The sequence below is a fragment of the Callorhinus ursinus genome, unplaced genomic scaffold (genome assembly GCF_003265705.2).
Source record: "Callorhinus ursinus isolate GAN/ISIS: 27379988/994484 unplaced genomic scaffold, GSC_fseal_2.0 scaffold1, whole genome shotgun sequence".
Taxonomy (NCBI): domain Eukaryota; kingdom Metazoa; phylum Chordata; class Mammalia; order Carnivora; family Otariidae; genus Callorhinus; species Callorhinus ursinus.
Window position 1 is genome coordinate 46,708,285 of NW_027397063.1, and position 13,534 is coordinate 46,721,818.

At 38.0% G+C, this 13,534-nt stretch overlaps 1 protein-coding gene across 1 annotated transcript in view; it reads right to left on the minus strand.

The window, feature by feature from the left end:
- The window catches only part of MORC1 (MORC family CW-type zinc finger 1), a 182,259-nt gene that overhangs the window by 119,529 nt on the left and 49,196 nt on the right, over nucleotides 1-13,534 (minus strand). The window contains exon 9 of the mRNA XM_025866329.2: nucleotides 10,634-10,759. Coding sequence (XP_025722114.2) covers nucleotides 10,634-10,759 — 126 coding nt within the window. The remainder of the gene's footprint in view (nucleotides 1-10,633; nucleotides 10,760-13,534) is intronic.

Genomic DNA, 13,534 nt, shown 5'->3' on the forward strand with positions numbered 1-13,534 from the left:
TGTATCTGAAGAAACTAAACTTGGTGTCCCAGACACACTAGATTAGTCTTCTGGGTATTAAATCTTCTCCTAGCTAGACCAGACTGATTGGTGTTCCACCACAGGAAGTTACATGAGCAATCAAACCCCTCTGGGTATGTCTTGTTCCCAAACTCTGTCCAATAGGGAAGTTTTGAATTTGATGGCAGAAAACCTACTCTTAGAGAAGCAAGTGCTAGGTACAACCCGCAGACAGAGCTGAGGAGAGCCTGGCTGTATCCAGAGCAACACTGGGCTGCTATTTCTTTTCTCCAGAACACTTCTCCTGGAAGCACTGAGTCAAAGGTGGCAGTGAGGCAGGTGTCATGGCTCTGTTCACTGGACTTCTCTGAATATCCTTATACTGAACACCAATGAAAAAAGGTAATCTGTGTCTTTTCCTTGCAAAAACAACCCAACGTGGTCATCATGCTGAGCTAGACTAGCTCTATCTTCAACTTCTATCCAAACATCCAAGTTCTGCGCTCTGGAGTTCCAGCTATCACATGATAAGGCTAACACATTTTCATTCAGGCCCTCTCTCCTCCATAAAATGACGGTCAATTCCATCAATGACCCCCTACCAAGAAGTACATTTCCTGTGAGCTAGTAAATCCATGTCCCTCCCAAAGCATCCCCATCTGAACATGGCCCTCCAGACACAGTGTAAGCAGGATATGGTTTATCAGTACTATCACCATCTTGTTCCGCTAAGTTCCATGAACATTTTTATCAACTCTGTCTCACTATCAGCTTATCCTAAGCGTGTGGTCAATTAAGACATCTATGCTTTTTATTTTTTCCCATGTAAATCACTTTTAAGTCCATGCTTATACGATAGATTTTTTAAACCTAAACTCAGGTCTGTACATTAGTTATACCACATTTATCTTCAACTCTTTCATATCTTGTTTCTGTTATGCCTAATGGAAGATATTCCTCTTAGTCCAGGGTCTACTATGAATTCAAACATGTTTGTTTTTTATCCAAGTTACTGACAAAAAATACTGAACAGAATATGATCAAGGAAGGAAACCAATGATATGACACCAAATTTCCTATCTAGTCCTCTTCTGAACTTGTTAGAGATCCTGGGATAAAAGCAGCTAAAGCAACTGTAATTTTACCCACAAGAATAAAACCCAATATTCTTTTTTCTGTTTGCTATAAAAATACAGAAAATGACTAACCACAAAGTATAGCCACGTATTCTTATAAATAATACTTCAGTGTTCATTTCTAGAAGTTTATTAGAGCCTGGGTGACTAAAGTGGACAAAGTATTTAATCACTTTTTAATAGATCAAATAGGGTCATTTCCAGCTCTTAATTTGTTCTGATGCAACCATGCAAGCTATAATGCCTTTCAGGAAAGAAAGGAAAGGAAAAAGGGAAAAGGGAAAAGGAAAAAGGAAAGGAAAAAGGGAAAAGGGAAAAGGAAAAAGGAAAGGAAAGGAAAGAAAGGGTTAACCCACTGGGGATGAGATAACATGGAGGAACTGTACAATTTCTTACACAAAAATTCTGCCTCCAGAGAACCTGTGAGGGACGTTATATGCAAGTAAATTCGGCAGAGAGAGAGGTAAGCCTAAAAGATAAAGCTATCAAGGATTAAATCTGTCCACACCGTAAATACCAAATATCAGATTTGACAGTTTATCAGAATCCCAAAGGAAATTTGGCAAAGGTGCAGGCCTCCTTAAATATCTTTTATGGGACAAAATAAGCATTTGTACTATCTCTACTTCCTTGTAACATATACCTGAGAATATCACTTTGAAAGGTGAATAACAAATATACTAAAGTGGGAAAGAGCTATCACTCAATACCAGTAATTTAGGTAGATGAAATTCAATTTACTATAATTCCCTGAGAAAACAGAGACAAATCCACATTTTCCTTTGGCTTAAACCATTTTTTACCCAAACCTACTAAGAGAGAAATAATTTAATTTGAAAAGATCAGCTATATCGATTGATCCAGGAGACCCTTGGTACTTCCCAGAAGAATAAGACTGATGGAAAGAATGCACCACTTTGATATGAACTGGGAAACAAGTAGAAGATTTATGAAGAAAGTCTCGGGCATGATATTCTTCACTTTTCAACTATGATCTGCAGTATAATCAGAAATCAAAAGTAAAGCAAGGAGACAGTCCAAGATGGTAGCGTAGGAAGACCCTGATCACCTCCTCCCATGGATACACTGAATCTATACCTACATATAAAGCAATTTCTCCTGAAGAAGAACTGACAGCTGACTGAAACAGCTTCTGCACAACAAATACTAGAGGGACCATAGACAAAGGTTAGAGAAAGAGAGACAGTAACAATGGGAATCCCACCCCCCCATGTGGCAACCTGCCGCAGGGAGGGATATCACTGAGAGGCCAGCGCACAGACTCATTCACCCTGAGGCACAGTGAGAAAAGAACAGTTTAAAGGGCAACAAGACTAAGAGTGAAGGAAATCCGTTTGCAAACCTTAGATCATCTACCAAATGGGTGGAAACTCCTGGTACTTCTCCAAGGTCATAGATACCTGGATGAGCACCCCTACACCTGGATAGCACAAATAGAGGCAGGGTTCGGGTACTCTAGCCAGCCTACTAGGGTGTGTGTCCCAGGCCCCTGGCCCATACTAGCTTCAGCCATGGGCCCCAAGGCAGCCCCAACATGGTCTGGGACCTGCCCAGCCTGTGCCTGATCCAACCACCCTGCCAAGGCAGCCCTGGCATGGCACAACCCAGCCCACAGCCTTCCAGCTGGCCTTTCAAAGCCACACCTACACAAGGCCACTACTTCAAAACCTGGAGAGGTAGCTGTTCCATATAATTCGTAGAAATAAACACAGAAAGTCAAAGAAAATGAGGAGACAAAGGAGTACATTCCAAATAAAAGAACAAGATAAAACTCCAGGAAAAAAAACTCTAAAAAAACAGAGATAAGTAATTTATCTGATCAAGAATTCAAAGTAATGGTCATAAAGATGCTCACTGAACTCAAGAGAAACACAGTGGGAATTTCCACAAAGAGTTGGAAAAATATAAGAAATATAAGAAAAATAAGAACCAATCAGAGCTGAAGAATATAATAACCTCAATGAAAAAATACACTAAAGGGAAGTCAACAGCAGACTAAATGATACAGAAGAATGGATCAACAAACTGAAAGACAAGATAGTAGAAACCACCCAATCAGAACAGCAAAAAGAAAAAAGAATTTTTTAAAATGAGGATAATTTTAAAAACCTCTGGGACAATATCAAGTGTACTAACATTCACATTACAGGAGGCCCAGAAGGAAAAGAGAAAGGAGCAGAAAATTATTTGAAAAAATAATGGCTGAAAACTTCCATAACCTGCGGAAGAAAGCACCGAGAGTCCCATGCAAGATGAACCCAAAGCGATTCACAGCAAGACAGATAACTAAAATGGCAAAATTTAAAGACAAAGAGAGAATGGGGAAGAATGAAGGGGAGTAAGTCAGAGGGGGAGAGGAACCATGAGAGACGATGGACTCTGAAGAACAAACTGAGGGTTCTAGAGGGAAGGGGGGGTGGGGGGATGGGTTAGCCTGGTGATGGGTATTAAGGAGGGCATGTTCTGCGTGGAGCACTGGGTGTTATGCACAAACAACGAATCATGGAACACTATATCAAGAACTAATGATGTGATGTATTGTGATTAACATAACAATAAAAAATAAAAAAAAAGACAAAGAGAGAATATTAAAGGCCACAAAAGAAAAACAGTCACATACAAGGGACATGCCATAAGGCTATCAGCTGCTTTTTCAGGAGAAACTTCCCACGCCAGAAGAGATTGGCAGGATATATTTGAAGTGCTAAAAGGAAAAAACCTACAACCAAGAACACTCTACCTGGCAAGGTTATAATTCATAATTGAAGGAGAGACAAAGTGTTTCTCAGGCAAGAAAATTAAAAGAGTTCATCACCACTAAACTGGCCTTACAAGAAATGTTAAAGGGTTTTCCTTAAGTGTAAAAAGAAGAGACCATAACTTGAAATAAGAAAATATATGTAAGAAAAAAATCTCATTGGTAAAGGCAAATATATAGTAAAGCCGTGGATTAGCCACTTTAAAAAAACAGTATGAAGGTTAAAAGACAAAAATAGTAAAATCAACTATAACTACAAGAAGTAGTTAAGGGGATACACAAAATAAAAAGATATAAAATATGCTATCAAAAACAAAACATGGGAGGTGGGTAGAAATGTAGTGCTTATAGAATGCATTCAAACTGAAGTGACCATCAGCTTGAAATAGCTACATATATAAGTATATATATATATATATATATACACACACACATATATATACATATGGCTTATGGTAACCATAAAACCTGCAATAGAGACACAAAAAATAAAGATAAAGGAACCAAAACGTAACACTAAAGAAAACCATCAAACCACAAGGGAAGAGAGCCAAGAGAAGGAGGAAAGAACAGAGAAGAATTACAAAAATAACCAGAAAACAACTAATAAAATGGCAATAAGTACATACCTATCAATAATTGCTTTAAATGTTAATGGACTAGGGCACCTGGGTGGCTCAGCTTTAAGCGTCTGCCTTCGGCTCAGGTCATGATCCCAGGGTCCTGCGATCGAGCCCTGCTTCGGGCTCCCTGCTCAGAGGGAAGCCTGCTTCTCCCTCTCCTACTCCCCCTGCTTGTGTCCCCTCTCTCGCTGTGTCTCTCTCTCTGTCAAATAAATAAAATCTTTAAATAAATAAATAAATAAATAAATAAATAAATAAATGTATGTTAATGGACTAAATGCTCCAATCAAAAGAGAGACTGTCTGAAAAGATTAAAAAAAAACATCTAAATGCAGCATACAAGAGACTCACTTCAGACCAAAAGACAGATACAAACCGAAAGTGAAGGGATGGTAAAAGATATACCATGCAAATGGAAACAAAAAGAAAACTGGACTATAATACTCATGTCAGAAAAATAGACTTTTAAACAAAGGCTGTGACACAAGACAAGCAAGGGCATTACATAATAATAAAGGGGGTCAACCTAAGAAGAGGGTATAACATTCGTAAATATTTATGCACCCAACACAACTGCACCTAAATATATAAAAGCAAATATTAATAGAAATAAAGGGAGAAATTGACAACAACACAGTAATAATAGAGGACTTTAACACCCCACTTACATCGATGGACAGATCATCATTCAGAAAATCAGTTAGTAAACATTGGTCTTAAATGACGTATTAGGCCAGATGGAAAGATACAGATACAAAGAACAGATACAAAGAACATCTCATCCCAAAGAGAAGAATACACATTCTTTTCAACTGCACATAGAACACTCTCCAGGACCGATCACATTTTAGACCACAAAACAAGTCTCAATAAATTCAAGAAGACTCAAATTATATCAAGCATCTTTTCTGGTCACAAGGGTATTAACCAGAAATTAATTACAAAAAGAAAACTGACAAAACACAAAAATATGGGTCAGTGAAGAAATCAGAGAGGAAGTTTTAAAATACCTTAGGACAAATAAAAATGAAAACTCAACTCGACAACATCTACGGAATGCACCATATGTAGCTGTAAGAGGGAAGTTCACTGATACAGCCCTACCTCAAGAAACAAAAAAATCCCAAATAATCCAACTATACACCTAATGTAACTAGAAAAAGAAGAAGAAACGAAACCCAAGTCAGGGTAAGGAAGGAAATAATGAAGATCAGGGTGGAAATAACTGAAACAGAGATTTAAAAAAACAACAGAAAAGATCAGTTAAACTAAAAAGTTGCTTTGAAAAGATAAACAAAATCAATAAACCTCTAGCCGGATGTCAAAAAGAGAGAGGAAAAGGGTGTGAAAGAGGACCCAAATAAATAAAATCAGAAATGAAAATGGAGAAGTTATCACTGACACCACAGAAATACAAAGGATCAGAAGAGACTACAACACAAAATGATATGCCAATAAATCAGAAAACCTAGTAAAAATAAATTCCTAGAAACCCACAAACTTCCAGACTGAATCATAAAGAACAGAAAATCTGAACAGATTACAAGTAATGAAATTAAATGAATAATTTTAAAACTCTAAAAAACAAAAGTCCAGGACCAGACAGCTTCACAGGTGACTTCTACCAAACACTTAGAGTTAGTACCTATCTTTCTCAAATTATTCCAAGAAATTGAAAAGGAAGGAATGCTTCCAAATTCATTTTGTGAGGCCAGTATTACTCTGATACCAAAACCAGACAAAAACACCACCAAAAAAGAAAATGGCAGGCCAGTATATCACTGTTGAACATAGATGCAAAAGTCCTCAACAAAATATCAGCAAACCAAATTCAAAAATACATCAAAGGATCATATACCATGATCAAGTGGGATTTATGCCAGGGATGCAAGGATGGTTCAATATCCACAACTCAATCAATGTAATACACCATGTTAATAAAACAAAGGATAAAAATCAGATGATCACCTCAATAGGTACAGAAAAAAGCATCTAACAAAATTCAACATCTATTTACAATAAAAATTCTCAACAAAGTGGGAAGAAACACACCTCAACATAAAAATAGGACAAACCCACAGGCAACATCATAGTTAATGGTGAAAAGGTAACATCTTTCCCTGTAAGATTAGGAACAAGACAAAGATGCCCACTCTCACCACCACTTTTATTTAACATAGTACTCGAAGTCCTAGCCACAGCAATTAGGCAAGGAAAAGAAATAAAGACATCCATGTTAGAGAGAAAAAAGTAAAACTGTCACTATTTACAGGTAACATGATACTACATATAAAAAAAATAAAGAGATCACCAAAAAACTATTAGAAGTAATACATGAATTTGGTCAAGCCTCAAGATACAAAATTAACATACAGAAATTGGTTGTGTTTTAAAGGGAAAAAGAGGGAAAGAGAGAGACAGAGAAACAAAGAAACAGACACTTAACCATAGAGAACTGATGGTTACCGGAGTAGGGGGGGAGTTGGGTTAAATATGTGATGGGGATTAAGAAGTGCACTTCTTGTGATGAGCACTGGGTGATGTATGGAAGTGTTGAATTGCTATATTGTACACCTGAAACTAATATAACAGTCTAAAATTAATTAATTAAACAAAGAAGTTGGCTGCTTTCCTATATGCTAATAATGAGCTATCGGAAAGGGAAATTAAGCAAACAATTCCATTTACAACTGCATCAAAAAGAAAAAAATACCCAGAAATAAATTTAACCAGTAAGGCACTGATGAAAGAAACTGGAGAAGACAAAAATCAATGGAAAGATATTTCAATGTCATAGACTGGAAGAATTAATATTAAAATGTTCATACCACACAAAGCAATCTACACATTCAATGCAATCCTCATCAAAATAAAAATAGCAATGACATTTTTCATAAAACTAGAACAAAGAATCCTAAAATTTGAATGGAACCACCCCAAATAGCCAAAGCAATTTTGAGGGGAAAAAAACCAAGCTGAAGGTCATGCTTCCAGATTTCAAATATACTGCAAAGCTATAATAATCAGAATAGGATGGTTCTGGTATGAAAACAGACACACAGATCAATGGAAAGGAATAGAGAGCCCAGAAATAAACTCATACATATGTGGTCAATTAATCTATGATAAAAGAGGCAAGAACATACAGCAGGGAAAATACAATCTCTTCAATGAATGGTGTTGGGAAAACTGGACAGCTACATGTGAAAGAATGAACTGGATCACCATCTTATACCATACACAAACATAAATGCAAAATGGATTAAAGACTTGACCCTAAAACCTGAAACCATGGAACTCCTAGAAGAAAACATAGATGGTAAGATCTTTGGCATCGGTATTAGCAATATTATTTTAGAACAGTCTCAACAAGCAAGGGCAACAAAAGCTAAAATTAATAAATGGGTTTATATCAAACCAAAAAGTTTTTGTATAGTTAAGGAAGCCATGAAGAAAATGAAAAGGCAACCTACTGAACGGGAAAAGATATTTGCAAATCAAACAATGAATAACAACTTAATATCCAAAATATGTACAGAACTTATACAACTTAGTATCAAAAAAACAAAACAAAACAAAACAATAACCTGATTTAAAAATGGGTGAAGCACTTTAATAGACAATTTTCCAAAGAAGACATACAGATGGCCAACAAGCACATGGAAAGATGTTCAATATCACTACTCACCAGTGAAATGAAAATAAAAACCACAATGAGCTATCACCTCACACCTGTCAAACTGACTACCATCAAAAAGACAAAAAATAATGAGTGTTGGCAAAGATGTGGAGAAAAAGAACCCTTGTACACTGTTGGTGGGAATGTAAAATGGTACAGCCACTGTGCAAAACAGTATGGAGGTTCCTCAAAAAATTTAAGAAAGAGGGGCGCCTGGGTGGCTCAGTCGTTAAGCGTCTGCCTTCGGCTCAGGTCATGATCCCAGGGTCCTGGGATCGAGCCCCGCATCGGGCTCTCTGCTCAGCGGGAAGCCTGCTTCTCCCTCTCCCACTCCCACTTGTGTTCCCTCTCACTGTCTCTCTCTGTCAAATAAATAAAATCTTAAAAAAAAAATTTAAGAAAGAATACCATACAACTCAGCAATTCCACTTCTGGGTATTTATCTGAAGAAAACAAAAACACCATTTCAAAGAGATCTATGCACCCCTGTGTTCACTGTAGCATTATTTAGAACAGCCAAGATATGGAAGCAACCTGTGTCCATCAACAGATGAATGGATAAAAACGATGTGGGGGGTGTGTACGTGCAGATGTGTATGTACGCATATACCTAAACACACACACACACACACACACACACACACACACACACACACACAAATGCAATATTACTCAGCCACAAAAAAAGAATGAAATCTTGCCATTTGTAAAAACATGGATGGACCTACAGGGTATTATGCTAAGTAAAATAAGTCAGACAAAGAAAGACAAAAACCATGTAATTTCATTTATATGTAAAATCTAAAAAACAAATGAACAAACAAGAGTAAACAGAAACAGATACAATAAACAAAATGTTGATGACCAGAGAAGGGACAGGTTGGGGGCAGGCAAAACAGGTGACAGGGATTAAGAGGGACAAGCTTCCATTTATAAAATAAGTAAGTCATGAGCATGTAATGTATACAATAGGGAATACAGTCAAAATATTGTAATAACTTTGTATGGTGACAGATGATAACTAGACTTATTCAGGGCATATGATAAAGAGATCTATAACTTTAATATTAATATTGAGATGAGTGATTGCAAGGCCCAGGAAAGCTACTTTTTCATGAAAAAAAGACAACATAACAAATGTAGGTCTATTATAAAAAGTTAGTGTGGTATAGGGGAAGGAGCAGTGAATGTGAAATGGTAAAGAATCTGAAGCCAGAATATTTGAGCTCTTGTCCAGTTGTGACATTTCCTTATCTCTGAAATGGTGATAATTAAACATGATCCACAGAGTCACTGCAAAAGTCAAACACAAACAATGCATGCAAAAAGGCATATATAGACAGCATACAAGCATTAAGTGTTTCTCTCAGTAGATATTAAACTCCTCAAAACCAAAACTAATCTTATCTTTCTTATGCTTTAAACCTAGCACAATCTTAGGACTCACAGAAGACTTCGATAAATGTTTTGGTGGGTAAATGAATTACCATCCAGAAACAACACACACACACACACACACACACACACACACACACACACACACACACTGGTCTGACTGCATGTATAGTTGGGCAAGATGAATTTTATAATATGCAAATGTCAGCTTAAAAAAAGTTTATGCTGGTACAAACTTCTGGTTTTAAAATAATTAAGCCATGGGTATGTAGTGTACAGCACAGTTAACAACACTGTATCACATACTTGAAACTTGCTATGAGAGTAGATCTTAAAAGTTCTCATCACAAGAGAAATTTATAACTATATGTGGTTATGTATGTTCACTAGACTTACTATGGTATAATAAAAAATTTCATGCTAAAATATAAGTGAACCAAATTTGTGTTTGTAAATATGTTCATTCTACACATAAAATAAACCTACACATATACGTATGATTTAATAGTTCAAATATCTTGTGTAAACAGAACACATAAGTGAATTGTGATTTTTATTTGTTTGTTTCAGATTTTATTTATTTCAGGCCTCCTGCCGAGCAGGGAGCCTGATGCGGGGCTCGATCCCAGGACCCCAGGATCATGACCTGAGCTGAAGGCAGATGCTTAACGACTGAGCCACCCAGGCGCCCCCAGAATTGTGATTTGTTTAATGGAACTTACCGCAATCAAAGCACCTAAGATTCAGTGGAGTGAAAAATAAATTCTTCCTTGGAATGATTCTTTAACTTCAGAATGTTCATGGCAGTGTGTTGCTATTATGGCTAAATATTTGTTACACATGATTACTCTTCAGCAAACCTTTCAGAAGCAGTCTGAATTTTATTTACAATAGTAAAAACCTTACTATCGAATTGTAAAAAAATCCTTACTATCAAATCATTTTGACAATTTGAGGGAGAGGGGCATATTGATTTTATAAATAAAAACTCTATGAAGTTAATTGAAAGAAGATGAGTTACCTGGGTTTGTAGAGGCGGTAACATAGGTGTTTTGTTTTAACTCTTTTGGCCTGAATGAATATTCTCATCCAAGGTTCAAAATACAGAACAGATGTGTAGGCTCTGAATGACCATCTCTCTGGAAAACTAGAATAGAAAATATCAAAGGGCACACTGTAGAGGATGCACCAGCAAATCTTGCAACACTCACATACCTCATTAAGCAGGCCTTTAAATACAAAGGGCTACATAAATCACCTACCCTTTGATTAGAACTGAATTTTTGTTGGCAACTGATACTAAGTAGACTTACACCAGCAATAGAAAATCCACTTTCCATTAAAGCTATTGGATCTGAAGGACAAAACCAAGTCAAACAAATAAAACTATCCCCCTGCTCAAACATAACAACAACAAAAATCTAGACCCCCATGAATAAGAAACATTCCCATGAAATTACTGTAAACAGAGAAATACAATAAAAATGTTTCATTTGCATTAGAAATTATGAACAATAAATATAAAACTTCATTCTGTAAATGCAGTTAAGTATTAAGTATTTATGGCCAACTGAGGGGAGAAGTCTGACAACCTGGTAAGTGAGAGGATAAAGGAGAAAAATAAAGGACAGAAGGGCAATAAAGTGGGAGCAGGCACAACGTAAATAGCCTTATGAAGAAAACTACCCTTGTAAAACTGCACGTTGCTGGGAAGTCACAGTGTTGCCATATACTAACTCCAGGGACCTTCTATATTAGAGGCCATTTATGAACTGTAAATCCTCTCCAATTAGACGAGAAATAAAGATCAATAACAAGCCCAGCTACGCTGAGGAAATAGCATTCTTTACCTACTGGGCTCCAGAAAAGGCTTCTCTGAAGGTCAAATAGAAAGCAGGGAGCCCTATGCCCACCATGTTAACAGTCCTACCCCAGTCCAAAGGGAGACAAAGATGATGGAAAGGAAACAGAAAGCCTGTCTAAGGCGGGACAGCTCAACCGAGTCGCAGACCACTGCCAGTTACTTCATGAGAGAGGGCAGAGCTCCAGGGAATTTACCCAATTGAAGATAAAGCCTGTAAGAAATCCAAGGATTCTGGGCTCCTGGGTGGCTCAGTCATTAAGCGTCTGCCTTCAGCTCAGGTCATGATCCCAGGGTCCTGGGATCAAGCCCCACGCTGGGCTCCCTGCTCAGCGGGAAGCCTGCTTCTCCCTCTCCTACTCCCCCTGCTTGTGTTTCCTCTCTCACTGTGTCTCTCTCTGTCTCTGTCAAATAAATAAATAAAAATCTTAAAAAAAGAAAGAAAGAAATCCAAGATCTCCTGGTTGGCCATAAGTTCCTCCAGGATTTTTTCAAGTAAGACTTAGTAGAATTTCCTAATAAAAGATATAGGAAAGTATCTGGTCCGTGGATATCATTCTGTAAATACTAATGCATCTTTAGCATGGCCAGAGAGGCCATCTGCATTGCGGTGTAGCACCGTAATGCTGTGGGTGACTGTGAGCACACCAGAAGCTGCACAATCAAGTAAACCCCCACCTGTTCAAAGAAAAAGGAAAAAAAAACAAAGTCACCTTGGGACACTATAAATATTCCAAGGACTTCAAATCCTTTCTGGATCTGTTGATTAAAAATTGCCCTGAGAGCCAGTAGCTTTCTTTGACTCTCCTAAAAGCTAACACGTTTTTGTCATTTGAAAGTAAAAGTCGAAAGTAACTCAGAGCCAAGTTTGAGAATTTGAGAAATAATGACGAGAGATCAAACTGGGTTAGAAGAGTTTGGATTTAAAAATATATATACGAAAACAAAATAAGGAAACTGGTACTTTTACCATTTGATAGCTCACGTCTTGTCCTCAGCCAATAAATATCTATAGGTAAACAGTCATAGAAGGTGTGTTGGTGATCTTCAACCTCCTCTACGCTAGGAAATTCACTGGAAGGGCTCACGGGACTTAGCACAGAGTTGTACTTATGGCTAAGTTTTATCACAGCGATGCAGTAAGGATATACAGTGGATGATAACAGGGAAGACAGGTGGGGCCTGGAGGAATCCGACTGCAGCTTTCTTGTGTGTATTCCCTCTCGTGGAGGGTCAGAGCACATTCTTCCCCCACCTATGGAAATGCAGCAACATGTGTGTGATGTTTCTGCCTAGGGAAGCCCATTAGACACAGCACTGAAGGGTTTCACTGGGAGTTGGTCAGCTAGCATGTACCAAAATTCTGGCATAAACCATACTGTTTGCATAGTCTAGATATAGTGCGCCAGCCTTATTTGTTAGGGAAAGTTTGCTATCAGTGTGGGAGACTTGACCAGCCAAGGGCCAACCTTGAGAGCAGGACTTTCTGTGGACGAAAGCCTTCCATGTTAACCCTCTTATATACACGTGCCACTTTCGAACGTTCCTAGTTATTTGTAACAAACAGAATGGCAATACTTCTTATGTTATTGTGATGTCTGTGATGGAAAGAAGACAAAAGCAGCTAAATATAAAAGCTACATATGAAATAGGTAACCCAAATATAACTTCTGAACTTCTTCATGTGATGGATAAGGTCCTTCATGATCTGGCCACCACTTAAGTCCCCAGCCCCATCACTGGCCAGCCGTAGTTAGTGTGGGCATCAAGGACCATGCTCAGGTCTCCAGATATGCGTCATGCTTTCTTATATCCAGGTCTTAGCACATTCAATTCCTTGGCCATTTTTGGTTAGCTCCTTTTCCCCCTTCACAATGCAACCTGAGATCTCCTGTCCTCCTGAAGCCTTCCCTCACTCCCCAAGACTGGGTGAATCACATGGCTCTGGTGCTCCCCTTCTTCTGTGGCTCCCCATCACAGCACTTGCCACCTAGTGATGTCTCTGTCTTTATTTATCTGTACCCCCTTCACGTTGTAAGCCCCATGAGGCTAGCATCCTCA